The following is a 20,338-nucleotide window of genomic DNA, read 5'->3' on the forward strand; positions in this document are numbered from 1 at the left end:
ATCTGCCCGACCACTGCACACACCGCCCCGGAGCCACAGACATACACAAGCAAACAGCAGTAGTTACACAACTCAGAGTGTAACCAGTTGACCTGACATGGCTACTACATGCCACAATATTCACTCTGGCGGGGAAGCGCATTTTGTTTGCCTTACTTAGAAATGTGTCCTGTGTGTCATCACACTTCATTGAAATCATTCTTGAGTCAAGTACTTGGAAATTCTATTTTTATTGGAGAGTATGTTTATGTGATTTTACAGATTTCATTTTAGCTGTATTATATCATGATATATGACTTTTCAAAGATCTCCACCCATCCATAAATTGTCTATAGCACTTATCCTTTTTAGGGTTCCGGCCGGTCAACAGAAAATCCAACTCAGTCTCAGGCTGTCATTACTAGGCTCATTTATACTGCTACAGTGTGCAGTTAGCTAGCTAGCTAGCTAGTTCTGCTTACACCCCAAAAATGCATCTTCTCTGGATGTCACACTTCACAGAACAGCTCGTTTTTGTTATTTAAATTCGCTGCCGCCGCCGGTCTTCAGACCTAGGGGAGTCCCATACTCTGCTAGCATGTGAGCTAGCTGGTGGCTAGCGCGTTTCTTCTTGGTGAAGAATTAAGAAAGCTGCTGGACAAAGTAGCATTCCATTCTTCAGCGTTGCGGGGTTCCACACAGCACAAACAATGAACTGAGCACTCTTGTGACATCCTGTAGCACCGTCATTGAAAAAAGTTTAAATATTCTCCTCAATACAGGACGAGAATGCTAAATGATTGATGATTGTACAGGATACTGCATGCTGATGTTCACTTATCTCCAGTTAAAGAGAAGTCCACGTCTCAAACATTTATTTTCTTTCTCTTTCTTAAAGCATTTCAGGAATGTTTTTACAGCCATGTTAACCTGTTTTGAATGTGCAGGTGCTTAAGTTTTATGTTACGCCGTGACTAAGAACTAAACAATAGAATACCTTTCCACTAAGCACGTACGTTGAACCTCGGAATCTGATTGGACTGATTCCAACATTTAAATTGGATAGGTTGCATTATATGAATGGAAGGTTGTGACACAATTACCAGATGGACAGTTTTCCTCAACCAATTTATAGCAATAGATTGTTTTAGATCAAATAATATTCACTGGTTATTGAGGGTTGAAACTTCCTGTAAAGGAGGCTAATGCTTTCTGTGTTCAAGGAACACTCAAAAATAACTTTTATGACTCTGTGGTCTTTTTCTATGGAGTTTTCTACAAGGCAGTCGGCATATCTGCTCGGGACGAAAGGAGCCATTCTAAATCGATGGACGGATGCGTTATTTGGGCAAAATTATACTTCCAGCCATTAATACTTACATTTTATTTACGTATTTATTGAGCGGAAGCGGTCCAAAAGACCCTTAAGGGAAATTACAGTGCGCTAACGTTCCTAATCAATAACTTAAGTGGCCGGTGTCTTTAATTATTACACAGCTCTGTTTACAGACATTTGACCCGAGTAATGACAACAAATGTTCTGCATGCTGAATTAATCTGTCACACGCATTAATGTAGTTTGAGGCAGACAGATGGCAGAAGCCTTGTTTGCTAACCATGAGACAATTTCATTGTTTAACAGGGATATGCTTCCTCTTGTCATCGATGCAATCCGTTTTCCTGTTAATGTGATGACACTTTACGCATTTTAAGAATTGGAAACACAGTTTGAATAAGTGCATGATGTAGCCATGTACTGTCACTATATATTTACGGTTACGATTCTATTTTTTCCCCTGAACAAATACAGGACTTTTTGATTCTGGTTGTTTTTATTATGCAAATGTCTATATTTCTACTTAAGTACAGGATGAGAGTACTTTCACAAAAAAATTGGCTAAATTCAACTGTTGTGAAAGAGTGGGTGTTTTTATCTCCACCCTCTCAGTAGAGACGGGCTGCTCGAGGAATGAGGACATTTTTGTAGAATTTGGATATCACAACGGAGTTTTGACTTTGGCTGTGTGTAACGGCCCGGACTTTTGTGCTGTTTTAACAATTCCCCCCCCCCCTTTCTTCTGTCAACAATTATGGGAACGTCGTGGCTGACAGCAGGCTGCGTGCTTGTGCTGTTGCTGTGCGGGACGTCCTTCTCACACGCCGACCTAAGGCTTGAGCTTTGCCAGCCCATCTCCATCCCGCGGTGCGCCGATTTGCCCTACAACCAGACCATCATGCCGAATATCTTTGGCCACAGCACCCAAGCAGACGCGGCTGCGGAGATGCGCCGCTTCGACGCTCTGTTGGAGGCCCGGTGCTCGGCGTATCTCAAGTTCTTCCTGTGCAGCGTGTACGTTCCAGTGTGCACCGTTATAGAGGAACCCATCCCCCCTTGCCAGCCCCTGTGTGAGCATGCACAGCGAGGATGCGAAGCCAATATCACGGCTCTCGGCTTCGAGTGGCCGGAGAAGATTCGCTGCGAGAAGTTCCCGGTCGGCGGATTGTGCGTGGGCAAAGACGGCCCAGTCTAACATACGTCGGACGCCTCCATTATTTCATCTTCAGCCTCTTCGAACCAAATAAACAACTTGGACTCTCATAATATTACTTTAATCTCGTAATGTCACATCACCCCCCTTTTCTGTCTCCCCTTTGTAGAAACAATTTGCCGAAAGATGTTTTTACAGTAGCTTTTTTATTTGATCAGTTATGACATCTTCTAATTAGTCGATTATAACACCTTAGCTGTTCACAATGGGTACTGCTGCAAGCCTCTGGCCAATAGCTGTCAGACTGGATTCGGGATTTCTCGCCCTGTCTGTGGATGTGACGTCATGTGCGCATTGTGTACGTGAAGAAGGGTGTGTTTCATTTGTTGGCCATAGGTGGCAATAGCGATTCAAATTTTAATGTTCTGTGTTCAGCAGCTTTAATTAAGCAATTATTTTTTAATTATTTGAGTAGGTGTACGCTCAACAAAAGGAATATGCTGTGGTCCATATTTCTGATTCTTCTGGGGTATTTTTTTTTTGGGGGGGGGGGGAATATGCTACAAAGCACAGTAGTATTAATTGTTGCATTTTTATGCTCACAAATACAGTTGTCATCCATCATGTAAATGAATAGCCCAGTTTTGATCCCTTTTCTGTTGAAAACAGCCTCTTGATTTGCTTGGATGTATCTTTTTGGAGACATTCTTAGCTTTTGGTTATGTGACATTTCTATTATTAGCGATACTATTTTTACTGCATGTTATCTTATTATGCAAGAGTCACATTAATCACTTTGACGTGATTTCTCCTTTTATTTGCGCCACACCAATTCTTGCTGTGACACACACTACCATTTATGTTAAAAATATTTTCTTTTCAAGAACAAAACAATTAAAGTTGTTTGCAAAATGTGGCCGTGTTGTAAGTTTGTGTAGCGGTTAGCAGTAGCACTTTTGTAGAACATACAGTATTCTAAAACTATTTGTGGAAAAGTTGTATGACGTGATGTCATACACAGACATACAATCGGGGATTGAAGGTGGTCTCCAAGTGCCCATTCCATAGCAACTAACTTTACATATCCTCATGATTTTTTTCAGTTTATTTTACATGTACCTTGCGCACGCTGATCTCCTGCATCTACACGCCATGTACAGTGTTGGGGAATACAGGTCCAGAAAGTAAAAACGCTGGGCACCAAAATTGGGCTCCTGTAGTTTAAACCAATCGAATCGTGAGGTTTGACTACAATTGAAGAGTGAAAAAGATAAGTCATCCTCCGTTTTCTTGATTCTACACAGAAGAAATCTCTTTGAGATTTTGCGGGTTCCCAATCTATTGACTTTTTAGCCCATTTTTATACAAGTTGACGAGTTTGGAGGCTCGCTGACAGCAGGGAACTCCACTGACTTTTTTTGAGGGTCCACTGTCACCCCGACTAAATCTCCCACTCTTTTCTCCCCCTGCCTCCCCGACCTCCTCTCTTCTTCCTTTCCTGTCCCCCTCCCCCCTACACCGACCTACCCCCACATCCTTTCATCCCACTCAGGCAAGAAACCAAATGCGGAGAGGCCAACAAGAACCGCCTACACCACCACCCCTCACTTTGTGGCCTGTGTGTGTGTGAATCAATTGTGTTGTAAATTCGACCCAGTGTTGGTGTTTGTTCCCACATTGGTTGTTGCTGAAGGTCTTGTGGCCTGTTAGGATAATAGCCGCTTGCTTAGATTTTTAGACATTTGAAACACTTTACCACAGTTGCTTGGGGCTTGAAAACTTGATATACATAGCTAGATATATAGCTAGCCCATTTGGTTTCAGTTAAAAAGTAAACTTTTCCCTCTAATGTCTGTCACTTTGTTGAGAACTTGGCAGGAGTCGTGATAGTGATTATTTCAGTAAATTCTCTGGTGTAATTTAATTACTGTAGCATATTTTCCTCCGACGGGGAGTAAACGGCCAATCAGCGACGAGTCCTGTAGGAAAACAAGTGCCGCGATTGGCTGAGACGCCGCTGTCGGTTTCCAGGCACCCCGCGGCTCTCTGAAGAGGGGGAGGGGGGTCTTGTGAATGGAGGGGTGCCTTGAAACCGACCGCGGTGGCGAGAACGAGCGAGCCTGCGGACTTCCAACCGCCTGGAGAAGCCGACACTCGAACTAGTCGAGCCACAAAAGATGGTAATTTAGGACGATTTTTTTCCGCGATTTTCCACAGAAGCGCCGAGCACACCTGGCGAGCACTGTTCCCGTCGTTTTCTCCCCCCCTCCCCCGAAAAGAGCTGGACGTGTATCCCCCCCACCCCCCTCCTCCTCACACCGGAGAAGTGAGAGTGGGCTGCTTGGAGTCACTTACAAAGACCATCAAGAAGTCATGACACGACGGAGGATTTATTTGGATCAAACTGTTTGAAATAAACCCGAATTCGATCCTGGGTGGACCCGCTCGAGTTTCACGGACTACCGGCGACGCGCGGGGACGTTAAATGTAGATTTGCGACGCTTTTTGGGACCCTTTTTGAGTCGCCCTACTTGGATCAAAGTTTTTCCTTCCTTCCCTCCCCCTCCCCCTCCTCAACTATGGCGGCGGCCAGGTCCACCACTGGCTCCGTGCTTGTGCGGATCATGTGGCTGCTGTTCGGCGTGTCCTCCTCACCCGCTTCTGCTCAACACTACAACAGCGAGAGCGGAATATCCATCCCGGAGCACGGATTTTGCCAGCCCATCTCCATACCGCTGTGCACCGACATCGCTTACAACCAGACCATCATGCCGAACCTCCTTGGCCACACCAACCAAGAAGACGCGGGGCTGGAGGTGCACCAGTTCTACCCCCTGGTGAAGGTGCAATGCTCGGCCGATTTGAAATTCTTCCTGTGTTCCATGTACGCTCCCGTGTGCACGGTTCTAGAACAAGCCATCCCGCCTTGCCGGTCCCTGTGCGAGCGCGCACGTCAAGGGTGTGAAGCCCTTATGAACAAATTCGGTTTCCAGTGGCCCGAGAGACTTCGCTGCGAGGGGTTCCCGGTCCACGGGGCCGGGGAGATCTGCGTGGGTCAGAACACGTCGGAGCCCAGCAGCCCGGGCTCCTCGTCTTCTCCGTACGCGCCCGAGCTGGTGACCCTCCCCCCCAGCTTTGGTCGACCCAAACCTCCGCCACACAACCAGTACCCGGAGTTCTCCTGTCCTCAGCCATTGGCCGTCCCGTCCTATCTGGGCTACAAATTCATGGGGGTGAAAGACTGCGGGGCGCCGTGTGAACCCACCAAGCCCACCGGGATCATGTACTTCCGGGAGGACGAGGTGAAATTCGGCCGGCTGTGGGTGGGCATCTGGTCCATCCTGTGCTGTGTGAGCACGCTGTTCACGGTGCTCACCTACCTGGTGGACATGAGGCGCTTCCGCTACCCCGAGCGGCCGATCATCTTCCTGTCCGGCTGCTACTTCATGGTGGCGGTGGCCTACGCGGCGGGCTTCTTCCTCGAGGACAAGGTGGTGTGCGTGGATAAATTCAAGGAGGACGGCTCCAGGACGGTGGCCCAAGGGACCAAGAAGGAAGGCTGCACCATCCTCTTCATGGTCTTGTACTTTTTCGGGATGGCCAGCTCCATCTGGTGGGTCATCCTGTCCCTCACGTGGTTCCTGTCGGCCGGCATGAAATGGGGTCACGAGGCCATCGAAGCCAACTCGCAGTACTTCCACCTGGCCGCCTGGGCCGTCCCCGCCATCAAGACCATCACCATCCTGGCCATGGGCCAGGTGGACGGCGACGTGCTGACGGGCGTGTGCTTCGTGGGGATCTTCAACGTGGACGCCCTGCGCGGCTTCGTCCTGGCCCCGCTCTTCGTCTACCTGTTCATCGGCACCTCCTTCCTGCTGGCCGGCTTCGTGTCCCTCTTCCGGATCCGCACCATCATGAAGCACGACGGCACCAAGACGGAGAAGCTGGAGAAGCTGATGGTGCGCATCGGCGTGTTCAGCGTGCTCTACACGGTGCCGGCCACCATCGTCATCGCCTGCTACTTCTACGAGCAGGCCTTCCGGGAGCACTGGGAGCGCACCTGGCACATGCAGACGTGCAAGCACTTCGCCGTGCAATGCCCGCTCAACAACTTTGCCCCCATGACGCCCGACTTCACAGTCTTCATGATCAAGTACCTGATGACCATGATCGTCGGGATCACCTCGGGATTCTGGGTCTGGTCCGGCAAGACCTTGCAGTCGTGGAGGAGGTTCTACAAGCGCCTTAGCAACGGTAACCACGGAGAGACCACCGTGTGAAGGTACAAAAAAATGGAGAAATGAGGTCAGATAGCTTTCAATTTTATACTATTTTGGACATATTTTTCTATTTGTGACAAGTCAGACAGTCTATATTCGATATTAAATGGAAGAATTTGCAGTTTTCTTTTAAACAGAACTTCTTCTTTCTTTCTTTTTTTTTTGTATTTTAAACACATAAGCTCGCTGTCATTAACACCGGACTTGAAGTTACCATTTTTTACTCACTCACTACATCCTTATTGTGTTCCATGTTGAATGTACGACGTGCGTCCGCTCTCACAGTGGCCAAACAATCGAATAAGACTGACGGGCCTCAACAAAGTGCCAATTGCAGCCAAAAAAGGTCCAAGGACTGTGAATGCTTACCTGGATTCGACATTTTAAGTTACTCTACTTGTAGACTGAAATGCTTTAAGTTGTGTGTTAGACAAAAAAAAAAAAAGCAGCAGCAGCTCATGTTGTTGCCAAGTGGCTACGCACAACTCTCAGTGAAAAAAAGTTTGCCTTTTTTTGTTTGTTTCTCTTTTACGTCTTTCTCCCACATTGAATGTTCACTCCGAAGGTGAATGAAGTTACTGTTAGTTTGCACAAGGTTTTTGAAAGTGTTAAAACAAGTGACTGTTACACTACGAAAGTCTTGTTCGGCTTAGATGTTACCGTGGCGACCTAATTCCCCATTTTGAGCCACGTTGGTCTGTTACTACCATTCTGCGCCCCCCCCCCCCCCCAAAAAAATGTCCAATGCCGTTTGAGCGCTCCTCACCACTGTTGAGCTCTTTGAGCAACTACATTTATAAACCTCTTAACTAGTTGTGATGTTTTTGTGTCCCGTTTTTGTTTATGAACTCATCGGTACCATGAAATGGGCGGATTTCCCTTTTAAGACTTTTGGAGACCACACACACACACACACACGCTTACACACAAACATGGGCCTGGGCGCCATCTGTGTGTGTGGTCCCTACATCGGTGGACCCCCGATCAGAAAGACTGTAATAGGTTTCTTCTGTGGGAGTGGAAATGGTGCTTGAGAATTTTGAATGTTTATTCTTGCTTAGATAAAGACGATTGTTCACACTTTAAGCCTGCCATTCTTTATTTTTGTTACATTTAGACGTGTTTAAATGGATCTTGGGGGGGATTTTTATTTTTTTGAAGTGTTTAACATCCAGACTGAACTTTTCCATACAGAACGAATGCGCATGTGCTTTATGTTCCGCTAGTGTGCCATACAGAAGCCATGTATGTTTCTGTTCTTGCGTGCCTGATCCGAAATGTCCAGAAAAAGCAAAGCACAGACGATCTTAAAAAGAAAAAAGAAAAAAAAAGAAGTCACTATAGGGTGGGTTTGAGTGTTGCGACATACCTCGCTGTGTTCGGCAGCCAGGCAGTTGTCACTAGTTTGTGCGTGTGCTTCTATTTGCATGACCTCGAAATGTTTACCGGTTCATAATGTTGGACTAATAGACATGAACCAAGTGTCTTATGAAATAACTCCACCAGAGATAGGCCGATGTTTTTGTTTTTCAGGGCAGATAACGATTATTAGTAGTCAAGGAGGCCGATCGCCGATATTTGGAGCAGATATTCATTTTCACTAAAAGGGAAAGCATACATTTTTGTTAAAAAAAAAAACAACCTACAAACTTTTTTCTTTTATTTTTTACAACGTTTTAAAGCTTAATGCCTGTTGAACAACTCTTATGATTAGAAAAATATTGGGAGTTATTCATCTTAATTTTAAAATTCTAACAAAAAGTGGAGGAAACTCTCAAGGTCATCAGTGTATGTCTAAAAAAGTGAAATAAAAACTTAAAGCTCCCTTAAGTTTTCCAAATATCTGAATGTTAATTTTTTTCCCGGTAGTTTTAATTTCAAACAAAAAGAGAAGGTGCAGAGAGTTCTATAAAGTATCTCCTATAAAGTCAACTGAAAATTTCAATAAATAGTTTTCTGACGTTAACACAGTTTTAAACTGATCTATTATCAGCTGTATGGTTCTTCAAAGTGCTGAAGATTGTCGCTAATAATCAATCTATCCCTAAAACTCCACCCATATGCATTTTACAGGCGAGTACTGTTTAAACCTGTAATCCGAGTAGTTTTTAAATTTTTTTATTTTATATTGGAGACACTAGACTTTGAACATTGAAAATGTTTCAATCCACTTGAGCCTTTTGGACCACAAATGAAAATAACAGGTCTGTGGAGGAACATCAACCCTGTTGATGCATCATCATTTTTTTGTCATGTTGCACATTTTTGTAAATAACGCAAAGAGAGAGTTTAAGATGGAACACGTCCCCCATCTCCCCCCCCCCCCCATCACACAAACTATATTCTCAACACACTAGACTGCGCACAATCCAAGACTACATACTGTACATACTCATTTTTGTAGCGACATCTTAGCAGTTGATGTTAAAGAAATCCCCATATGAATGTGTAAGGAGGCCGCGTGAGTGATGCTCATTTTGTTTTTGTATCATTTCAGATTCATGCATGTATGTGTGAGCGTGTGTATTGGAACATTATGCAAATTATTCATTTAACACGCCCAACTTCTTATATTGTATTTATGGGGATGATCATCTTTTTTCATTTATTTTTTTTACTTGGTTTTTAAATCTTGTTATGTCTGTACAGTCCGAATAAACGTGATAAGGTTTGTAAAGTGTCGTGTGGCCTTTGTGGTTTTGTACGGGAATTTGATGCCTTACTGACATTTGGCCCGCTCCATATCGGCTTGCGCTGAAGTCGTTTTGTCAACAGACGGTGCATTTTTGTTCCACAGCAGACATTTTGGACTCTCCTGGCATCTCAGGCAAAACGGTCCTGTCCGGGACACATGACCTATTAGATACCAGCAGCGACACAGGCGACATTGTGAACCGGCTTAATCGAAAATGTTGCCAGACTGTGAAGAATGCATCTTTAATACTTCGTGTTACTGCTGATCTGGCTGACAAATATTCTCTTTTAATGCATGATCTGATTCAATTTTCCACCATTTTGTGTGCTACGTAAACACAAAAAAAAACGCTTGACGCAATGTATGCTACAGTAATTTCATACTCACTAATTGTAAGTGATAAGTCTTTTTAGTTGTGACACCAGCATTTACAAGTACGTACTGATTCAAATATACAGTGGATATAAAAAGTCCGCACACCCCTGTTAAAATGGCAGGTTTTTGTGATATAAACAAAAGACATGAAGATAAATTGTTTCAAAAATGTTTAGCACCATTGTGATGTACAACCTCTTCAACTAAATTTTTATATATTTTCAAAAATCTTCAAGAGAAGTAAAATAACGGAAATAATGAAGTTGCATAAGTGTGCACACCCTTCATAACGGATATGGCTGTGTTCAGAATTAATTACATTAAAACTCATGACAAATGGGAGTCTTCACACACTTTCCACTATTTAGAGTTACCCTGGTTAAACCCAGATAAATTTTGGCTGTTCTGGTAGGCTTTTCGTGTTTGTTTGTTTTTTGCAGGAGCTTGAAGGTTTTGCGCTAACACCGAGTGCTATTTCAAACTGTTTATTTTGACTTCCTCTTTTAAAAATATTTTTTTACAAAATCAATTGAGCTGCACACATAAGTTACATTATTGGTGGGAAAGTTTAGAAAAAGGGTATAGAGTTTAAAAAAACTGGAATTTAATCAGGAGGGTGCAAACTTATAGCCACTTGCTGACTGTATATGAAATATAATACAACAAATAGCATACCTAAAACCTGATCACAAATAGGAGTCATGAGTTACAATAATTGTTATAGCATGTAAACATTTTTTGAGTGTAGTACAGGGGGTTCTCCTTTTACACAGCTCCATACGACTTTTTGAAGTTAGAAATGGAACGAATCTGTTTGAGCAACGACATAAGAATGCATTGTCACGTGGCACAAGGAAGCACAATCAACAAAAATCTTAAGTACAAGAGTTGACTCAGTTATTTTACCATATGTTTTTTTATGTACAGCAACAGCACTGGGTTTGCTACCTGAGCACAAAACCAGTTTATGATTCAAAGTGGGCTAAAGCCGTGAGTAAAAACCTAAATATTAAACTAATTTTGTGTTTCTCACGTCAACGATTCTAGAATGATTCCATTAAAAAAGTGGATTTAGGATACTTTTTTTGGGTCTGTTTCTGTGTTTGTGTGCGCGCTGCCTCGTCTCGCCACGTTGCGTTACATTGCTTGACCACAGTGCCCCCTGTAGGCTGTGAGTAGAGGTACACCAAACTCTTGGTCTTGCCCATGCGCCGACGTAGCTTTTTTAAAAAAAGAGAAAGCGGCCACAAGAAGGTGGAGCGAGGCCCGACGCACGCAGCACGTTATGCTAATTAGCAACGCTAAAGAGAACGCTGTATGGTATTTATTATTTATGAGTTAGTATTAATGCAGAGAAAACAATGGTTTTTTTTTATAGCAGTCATAAAACAGACATTTAAAGACCAATAAAATGAAAGTGTCTCATTTTGTTGTTTTATTAATTGAGGCCTTCTTGGAAAGCATGTAACATGGCGTTGCGTTTCCATTTACTTTTTGAGTGTATTTTTTGTTTGCTTGAACATTGTCCATTTTAGCTGTTCATTTTTAAACACCACAGGAACAAATGTGAACTCAGGCCAAAAATAAAAAAAACTGATTCAAATACTGTAATAAATTAACAGGATTCGATAATGCTAATATTCAAACAGCTTTAACTTTTCTTATAGTATAAAGGATTTTTTAAAAAAGTTCTAATCTTGTAACGTCTAATTGCTTTAATGGGGGAAAAAGGGTAACTAAATAAACACGTAACAGGCATACATTCATCCTTGAGCTGTCAGCTGCAGAGCCACAACTAACGCGCACCCAGAGGCACTCAACACAGAGACTAGCTAACAGTTAGCCAGTTAGAGGTCCTCTTTAATAGTCTGAACACTGGCACTCATTTTATAGTTCTGGACTCAAAAATGTCTGCAGGAAAAACATTATCTTGAGCCAACTCTCCATACACACTCCCATGTATGAAGTCACAGATATGAAAAATATGAGGATAGCGATCCCAAGTGGACAAAAGTAATACCTGCACCTCACATAATTGAATTTTTTTTTTTTACCAACTGAGGTTTAATTTACCTTTGTCTGTTAACATGTTGTTTTTTATGTCATGTCGTCATCATCAAAGATTGAAACAAGTATCAAGCTATTTTAACAAAGTATGTAGATACTTTTTTCTTTCGAATGTAGGAAGTGAAAATAGATACAGTACATTATTGACCTACATTAAAGAGGTCGTGATGGCTTTCTGCTTATTCTCTTCGGACGTATCAAAACAAACCACCAGAATCTTTAATGTATGACACCACAATAAGCCCAAATGGGAAGACAGTTGTCAAGAAGGTAAAAAGTGCAGTTATGCTCTTGACTTTTCAAGTGGAACACAAAAGTTTACCTACTAATTCACAATTTACTCAAGTATAAAACTAGATAGCCGTATGGAATGCTTATGGAATGAGATAAAAACAAGAAATAAAGCAAAATGGCGAGAAGGCAAGTTTGCTGGAGGGCAAAATGACTTTTGAGAACCAAAATAAAAAGACAAGTTATCACAATCCGCCATTTTACTTGTTTACTTTCGACCCTTCGCGGGCTGGGTCCTTCGAAGGCTCTTAAGTGACTCTCACTTGACTGACTTCCGTACAGCCACAAGATGGCAGCAAGGAGCTCAGCTGTTTAGAAAGTTTGATCCGAAGCAGCCTTTGCGCAGGGTCCATCTCCATGGAAACAAAGGCCACATTCGAAGGCAGCATGAGTTTATACACGAGCGTGTGATCAAAGCGCACCGGAAGTTACATCATGGCACGGGGCCTTCAAATTCGGCCATTGGAGGACGCAGCATACGAATTTGGACATATAGTTTTCCATTGATATGTCCCAGTTTTACACATTTCTGTAAATTTCCACCACAGTTGACATCTTTTCCACCACCTTATAACATTTGGTCCACAAATAAATGCTTTCACTCGGTTGCACATTAATACAATTGAGAAATACATATTCTTGATTATTTTTTATTTTTGTTTATAAATACAGTTTTGTCTTTGCTTGTAGTATCTGGATTGATTTGACATTTGCGGCAACATCTTCTGGTATTTTTATTCATGGGAATTTGAAAGGTAACTGCGGGATGGTGAAACTCAATGTAACCTCGGAGGTAAAACCTGCACAATCCTCTGAACAGGTATTTTGCTAACACCAGGCATTAGCAGTAATACTTGGTCTGTAGAGGAATAGCTGTAGAAAAATAATAATAATAAAAAAAACTTGATATTGCCATCACATATGATTCATTTTCAAGAGAGCTATTTTAATGATATTTATTTTATTTGAATATTTTAATGAGAATATTGCACAACAAATATATATTTTTGTTCCACAGAAGACTTTTGCAGGCTTTTCTTATCATGGGAAATTTAAAATTATATATGAAAAGGGTGATTATTGGCTGGCAAACAAGCAGATACAAAAATTACAAACTGTATATTGTCAGGTAAATGGAAAAAACTAAATACAAGTGCACCAACAAACACATATGTCAGAAAAAAAGGAAAATATTTTAGAAAGAAGAAGTAAAAATACAAACAACTGAGATGTAGTAGTTGCACAAGTGTGCACACCCTCTTATTACTGGGGATGAAGCTACTGTTATATTAGGAATTAAATTCATACTCATGTTAAATGGGAGTCAGCACACAACTAAAGTACCTCAACCCCAAATACATTTCAGCTGCTCTAGTAGGCTTTTCCTGCCATTTTTTTATTTGTAGCAGAAGCCTGAAGGTTTTGTGTGACCACTGACCGCCCTTTTGCAACCGTCAATAATTCCCTCCTCCACCTTGACTAAGGGCCAAGTTCCAGCTGACAAAAAACTGCCCCAAAGCTTAAAGCTTCACTAAATGTAAAAAAAAAATGTTTGCTTGTTCTTGACCAGCCATGCCTTTAGTTGTGTGTTTTGACTCATTGTCATACTGGAAGACCAAACCAGGTGTTCTGGCAAGGATTTTCATTCAATATGTTCAGTAGCCATCAGTCCATTATTCCTTTTCTAGCTTTTTAATTATTATTATTATTATTTTAGGTTACATCCCCTCTGATAGATGGATGGACAGACAGAAGGACGCACATATGTACGTTAGGATGGCTGTCTGTCGGTTTGTGCAGTCAAATCGCAAGACCATTTCTGGACCAAAACTTGTGGCCCATTCTCAGAAAGCTTGGACTCAGTCTCAAGCCATTCGTCATCAGACAAGATAAAGACACAAAACGACAACTAAAAAACAACCTGGAATGGCTAAGGAAATTGTCAGAGTGTTCTTTATGAATTTTTAGGACTGGTTAAAATGATTTCAGTTTCAATTTATTTTATTTGAATCATCAGTTTAGATTAGCAATGGCTCCTAGGCTGTAAAGATGACTCACTGTGTTGTGTCCCCAGATGCAAGATCAGGCAAAAACAGGACATTTGTTATGGTAAGGGAATTAAGCTATTATGAAACACATTTGGTCTAATTGCTGCTCTGAAGCAAATACAAAAATACTTTAAATTAAGATGAACAACCAACCGCATAGTAATTCTGTTATGCTACATATTAAAATTATTTCACAGTAGTACACAGAAGCAATTGTCATAAAACCAAATCATAAATGATGACAACACCAGAGACAAGATATAAATATGTTATATGGTAAAAACATTAACCGCCAATATGGCTCCTCTGTTTGTTTGCTCTTGTGTTTGTTACACAAAACCTTTAATGACCATGTTATTTTTGTCTAAAAAAAGACACAGACCAAAACAAGACCAGAAGAGAGAAAACATGTTTTTCCCAGTATTGATTAGACAGATGATTAGCTGATGTAATTCCCATTTGTTATGATGCAATGACACGCAAGGCAGCATACACGGTGTAAACATGATGATTAAACCTCAGGGTCATGCGTCCACTATCCCCAGGACATCAATCTACTGTCAGTACATGGCCCTGGGACTTCACAGTCCCTAGTGGAGCCTACACAAACATCACACATCACAGTGACAGTAGAGGAGTCCAGAAAAACAGGACATTGACATTCCCCTTCTAAAGTATCGGAACAATGAAGCCAATCCTTTTGCTTTTAGTATAGAAAAACCTTTTGGTTTGACATCAAAAGATAAACATGATTTATTTGTAGCAGAACACCATGAATACAAGTAAACAAAAACACTCATAGATGGATGTAAAATAGACTAAATTGACCCAAAATTTAGTCGCATATTGGTCAAACTGTTTTTGCTGGTTTTTTTTACATTAACTGCAAGTAGTCTATGTACATGCAAACAACAAAATATGTAAGCTTGCTGACGGGGTGGACGATGACAGGGTTGACATATTTGGCTAACTTTAATACATAATCAGCACATGGTGTACTTTTACTTAGCAATGTGATTAGGTTAACAAGTTGACTTACTGTTTAATAAATAGATTTTATATACGTGTTGTTGTTTTTATATCAATTGGTATTTCACTATGACAGAGTGGCAGTGGCAGCTCTGGACAGTTTTACCTGCGGTGGCAGAAGGTTCAATTGGGAGTGCGAGGGTGACCATATATCCCAGTTTAAACAAGACAGTTCCGGTTTTGAGCTTTGTGTCCGAGTCCCGGTGGATTTCGCCATTCCCGTTGTTTTGTCGCACTTTTACCTAGGTCCCGTCGTTCTGTATATATATATTTTTAATCCAGTCAGCAAGCCAATTGTTTGAGCCATGTGTATGTCAATCACACAGGTGTCATAGCCATTCATACAATAAACCAATTAAAAAAGAATTTAACTGTTAAATTCCTTATTCTCAATCTCATCCATATCTAATCTTTTGTACATGTTATTTGAATAGCATAGCTTAAAGCTGGCCTATGGAGGAATTTGCCTAAAAAATATCTTCTGACATCTTCTAATTAGCAGATTGACACCTTAGCTGTTCACAATGGGTACTCCTGCAAGCCTCTGGCCAATAGTTTTCAGAGTGAATTCGGGTTTGAATAAAAAAATATATATATCACAGAGCCATATATAGAGAGTTTGGCCAACTAGATTTCGGCAGGGTAACAAGATGGCGTCCATATGTCATGTGACCAGCTTTTGACCAATCAAGCTTCAACTGCTGGTCACATGACAAATGGACGCCATCTTGTTACCCTGCTGAAACCGAGTTGGCCAGACTTTCTCTATATACGGCTATGGAAATTCAATTGTATGCATTGAGCAGCTTTAATGTTGTAGGCTGTGCAATGACAATTCTCAACTAGTGCTGTCACAAACGATTACTTTGCCAGTGGACCAGTTGCCGATAATCGTTGTGATTAGTTGATTAATTGGATCATATGCAAATCGCAGCATATTGCCCCAGCAAGCAGCTGCCCTTACATAACCATCATTATGGCATGAATTCTTGAAAGTATGTGAAAACTAAAAATAAAGACAATTAAGATGAAAGTACAGTCAACATTTGATAAACTTCTCAGCTTTTATCAGCATTCCTGATAATAAATGATGTGGAACTTATATTTTAAATAAAGTTGCCGTAACATTTTTTTTTCTTCATTTTTGTAAATGTTTAGTGGATTTTATAATGGAACCAAAATCTATACACTATACATAGTTGCACTATGGATATGAAAATGTCTATAACACAAAAATAAATACAGGGAGTCCTCAAGTTACGGCAGAGTTCCGTTCCTACACTCGCGATGCAACCCGAATTTTGACTTCCCGTTAAAGTCGATATTTACATCAAAATACTTTGTACACTAATTAAAAAAAAACAACATATTTGCGCAACCCGGAAGATCCGGAACCAATATTTTGTGTTTCCGCACGGACATTCATTGCTGACGGAGGGCAGAGCGAAGCTAATTCAAGCTTAAACACGGAAATGTGATGCGCCTGATGGCGAGCCCACCGGCTGATGGATGTCCATTGCTGGAGGTAGCAACACAACTTTAAATAACTTTAAAATGGCGTGATTACTGTGGGAAATTAACGAAAAAGAAGGTGCTACAGAGGAGGCACGGGCGCCGTAAAGTCAAAACGACGTAGCTCGAGGACGCTCTGTACTTGTAAACATATTTCATTCTTCTCAGGCATCAAACATTTTTTTAATGTAGAAAACAGTAAAATTAGCGTCAAAGTGGAAGTACGCTTTAAACTGTTGATTAAAATGTTTATACACACTATGGAGACAATAGCAGAAACATTTCTAATAACATTATGCAGAGCGGACATTCTCAGTTTGACATCATGCAAATGCACATGATGGAAATTACGCAACATTGTTCCAAGATCCATTGAAGAAAGACGAGTGATAGTCAAAATGTCATTGGTAACATCTTAAAGGTTAGCTACTCCATGATGACAGGGTGGGGAGCAATTTCAGGGAGGGAGACATGTAAAATATTTTATATAACTGCCAAAATAGAATATACATGATGAAAAAAATATGTTATCATATAGCTTGTTTTTATTAATTCATGTCAAATGTGTTTGCCCAGTTTACAACTACCAACCAACTAACCCTAACCCTAACCCTGGCTCTGAGTAAAACGATGTGGCCTGCTCTTTTGAAATGGGACACAAGTGAAACTGATTGTCGGGACAGAGATTTTGACTAAAATAGCAATAATCAATGGGATCAACTTACAAAGAAGCAGACTTTTGGATATGACCTAGTCATAAAGGAGAATAGCTTCCATTCCCTGGCGATTGAGTAAACTGCAGCATTCTGATTGGCGCGTTGTGGCACTCGGCAAAGGATAAAAAGAAGTGGCCAGTTTGAACCGCGGGGACATCTTCATTCTCCTCAACCTGCCAACAAGACCACGCAAGGAGGGGAGGAACCGAGTGGAGGAGAAGGAGAAGACAAGCCAAGCGGAGAACACGTGTCATGTGACAAAAGGATCAAGGATGGCAAACGCAACTGCGGTGAACTTTTTTCACTTGACAGGATTGAGCCACATGTCACAGAGGCTCCGACTGCTTTTGTTTGCTGTTACCTCATTGTGTTATGCTGCCATTTTGCTGGTCAATGGCGTCCTTATTGTTACCATTATACTGGATAAAAAACTGCACGAACCCATGTATTTCTTTCTGTGTAATCTATGCGTTAATGGCCTTTATGGGACGGTTGCCTTTTTCCCCAAATTCCTTCACGATCTGTTGTCCAAGAGCCACATGATATCTTATTTCGGCTGTCTTTTGCAGGTCTTTGTCATCTATTCTTATGCAGCATCTGAAATCGCCGTTTTAGCGGTGATGGCTTATGACCGCTATGTGGCCATATGTCGACCGCTGCAGTATCACTCCATCATGACCAAATGCAGGGTGCTGTTGTTGGTGACCTTCTCTAGAATCACGCCTTTGCTCTGCCAGGCCATTATGATAATCATGGCCTCCAAACTGGAACTGTGCGGTTCCCACATCAACAAACTCTACTGCGAGAACTGGTCGCTCATTCAACTGTCCTGCAGTACCGCAACAGCCAACAGCATTGTTGGATTTGTGATTATTTTATTTTACTTTGGACACGACCTTTTCATTATGTGCTCCTATGTGGAGCTGGTTAAATTGGCGTTGAGGTCAAAAGAAGGAAGAAAGAAGTTCACGCAGACGTGCGTGCCGCATTTGCTGTGTTTGCTCAACGTCACGGTGGCTTTGCTCTTTGACCTCATGTACGCTCGCTACGGCACCAGCTCCATGCCTCAGAGTCTCAGGAATTTCATGGCCATCCAGATTCTCGCCATTCCGCCCTTACTCAATCCTATTATATACGGCCTGAAACTCTCCAAGGTTCGCAACAATGTTTTAAAATATTTGAGAAGAAAGAAGGTCTGAATAGTGATGTATGTAAAAAAGTCTGGTCTCTTATTAAAAGCTGTTTTGTAAATGAGTCCTAAGACACTTCGACAAGGCTTGTACACTGAAGTCTCATTCTGTGATTTTTCATTTCAGCTGGCTCCGAAAATATAACTAAAGAAAAGCAAAACTATTTTGAGTTGAATGTTTTATTGAATGTTTATTTTTATGATTCAAAACGCTGCTGTTACACTGTATTATTATTATTATTATTTTAAAGGAGACTGGCTAATATACAACATACAGGTTCATAAATGCTCACCATGGATCGGGCGTAGCGTAGGTAGATGGAAAGCAACGCAAATTTGCATTTGTTACAGCTACAACGTTTTGTGATTAAATAATTATTAATACTGTAAAGGCAGTGAAGTTTAAGTTGTGCGTGTTCCTTTTGTTACAAACAAAGTTGGGGGTCGGGGGGGATTCTACATTCTTGAATAGGTTTATTTTTATTTTTGCTAAACACAAAAACCCTAACAACCGCGTAAACAATCAATCACACATACATTTACATACAACTGGGCAGCCAGCAGTAATGTGTTCTCTCTGTATGTTCACCTGAATTCTGGGACACAGACACAATTTCACTAATTAGAAATGATCATCAGAGTACACATACAAAGTCACATGATGGCTCGGGTTCAACTATTTAAAATGGGAGTGGGGTACATACTCTAACGGTCTTCTGTGTGAATTTGTACCCCTATCACTTTTCATGGGTGAAGGGAACCACCTCAAATTTGCTAAACTTGCTAAAAATGACCCCAAGGATGAACCGAAAAAGTCACCTGATGGTTTATTTGATTTTATTTCCTTAATTTGAGCATGTAATTCGTTGGCATTGTCCTCTTTAACACAGATTAATAAAAAGGTTACTAAGTTGCCTTGAAAATAAGAACGTAATCTTAGTAAATCAATAATAATTAAAATAAAGAATGAACTCACATTTGGTACATACAACTTTTTTTTTTACCACAGAAAAGTGAAGCTCTTTCCAATAGGTTACCTGGAAACACGTATTTAAACTTCAAACTTCCGGCTGGGACCGACTACACTGGAACCAAACACCTTAACTTCTGTTTTCTTTTCGTTGAAATTCAACAAGTTCAGTAACATCAGAGCTTTGATTTCTTCCAGACAGGACAAATGTGGCTTAAGTGCATCATTTATAACAACATTCTGAATTCAGTACTGACAATTCCAAACATCCGGCGGGCATTTCTGATATTTCCCCACTGCAACGCAATGTAAATGCGTCCTTTACACAGTAATAACAAACCAGGCAGATTGTTAAAGTAGTCAAACGACATTTCATCGCATTTTGAAATCAAAAATAATCCTCACAAATCAAATTACAACGATCCAAAGTCTAATGCTTTTCAATGGACGGAGAGAGTGCCATTTCACAGAGTAAGACCGCCATTTTGAGTTGTGACGTAAGATCGGAAATGGGGTGACATTTGGTAAAGGTGGCAGTTGGCCCTTACCACCCTGTAAAACTGTCTACGCAGAGTGGACATTTTAAGTTTTTACTTACTCGATGATAAAAACTACGTAACATAAGTGCAAATATTTATTCTGCAATTATCCATCATTTCAAGCTCCATTGAAAACAGTTGAGTTCTGGTTAAAATGTC

General features: G+C 41.3%; 3 protein-coding genes across 3 annotated transcripts; all 3 read left to right on the forward strand.

Moving 5' to 3' along the window:
- The first annotated feature begins 1,941 nt into the window (after positions 1-1,941).
- Positions 1,942-3,384, forward strand: LOC147164663 (frizzled-7-like). The gene has a single exon (XM_086090729.1). It carries the CDS (start codon positions 2,070-2,072, stop codon positions 2,508-2,510), a length of 441 nt encoding a protein of 146 aa, XP_085946855.1. The 5' UTR covers positions 1,942-2,069; the 3' UTR covers positions 2,511-3,384.
- Positions 3,385-4,539: 1,155 nt separating this feature from the next.
- Positions 4,540-9,428, forward strand: LOC147164664 (frizzled-7-A-like). The gene has a single exon (XM_086090728.1). The coding sequence runs from the start codon at positions 5,048-5,050 to the stop codon at positions 6,746-6,748; it is 1,701 nt and encodes a 566-aa protein (XP_085946854.1). The 5' UTR covers positions 4,540-5,047; the 3' UTR covers positions 6,749-9,428.
- Positions 9,429-17,753: 8,325 nt separating this feature from the next.
- Positions 17,754-18,680, forward strand: LOC147164665 (olfactory receptor 2A14-like). The gene has a single exon (XM_086091468.1). The coding sequence runs from the start codon at positions 17,754-17,756 to the stop codon at positions 18,678-18,680; it is 927 nt and encodes a 308-aa protein (XP_085947594.1).
- The last annotated feature ends 1,658 nt before the right edge of the window (positions 18,681-20,338 follow it).

The sequence above is a fragment of the Leptonotus elevatus genome, chromosome 12, assembly GCF_054856555.1.
Source record: "Leptonotus elevatus isolate MCC_2025b chromosome 12, RoL_Lele_1.0, whole genome shotgun sequence".
Classification (NCBI taxonomy): Eukaryota; Metazoa; Chordata; class Actinopteri; order Syngnathiformes; family Syngnathidae; genus Leptonotus; species Leptonotus elevatus.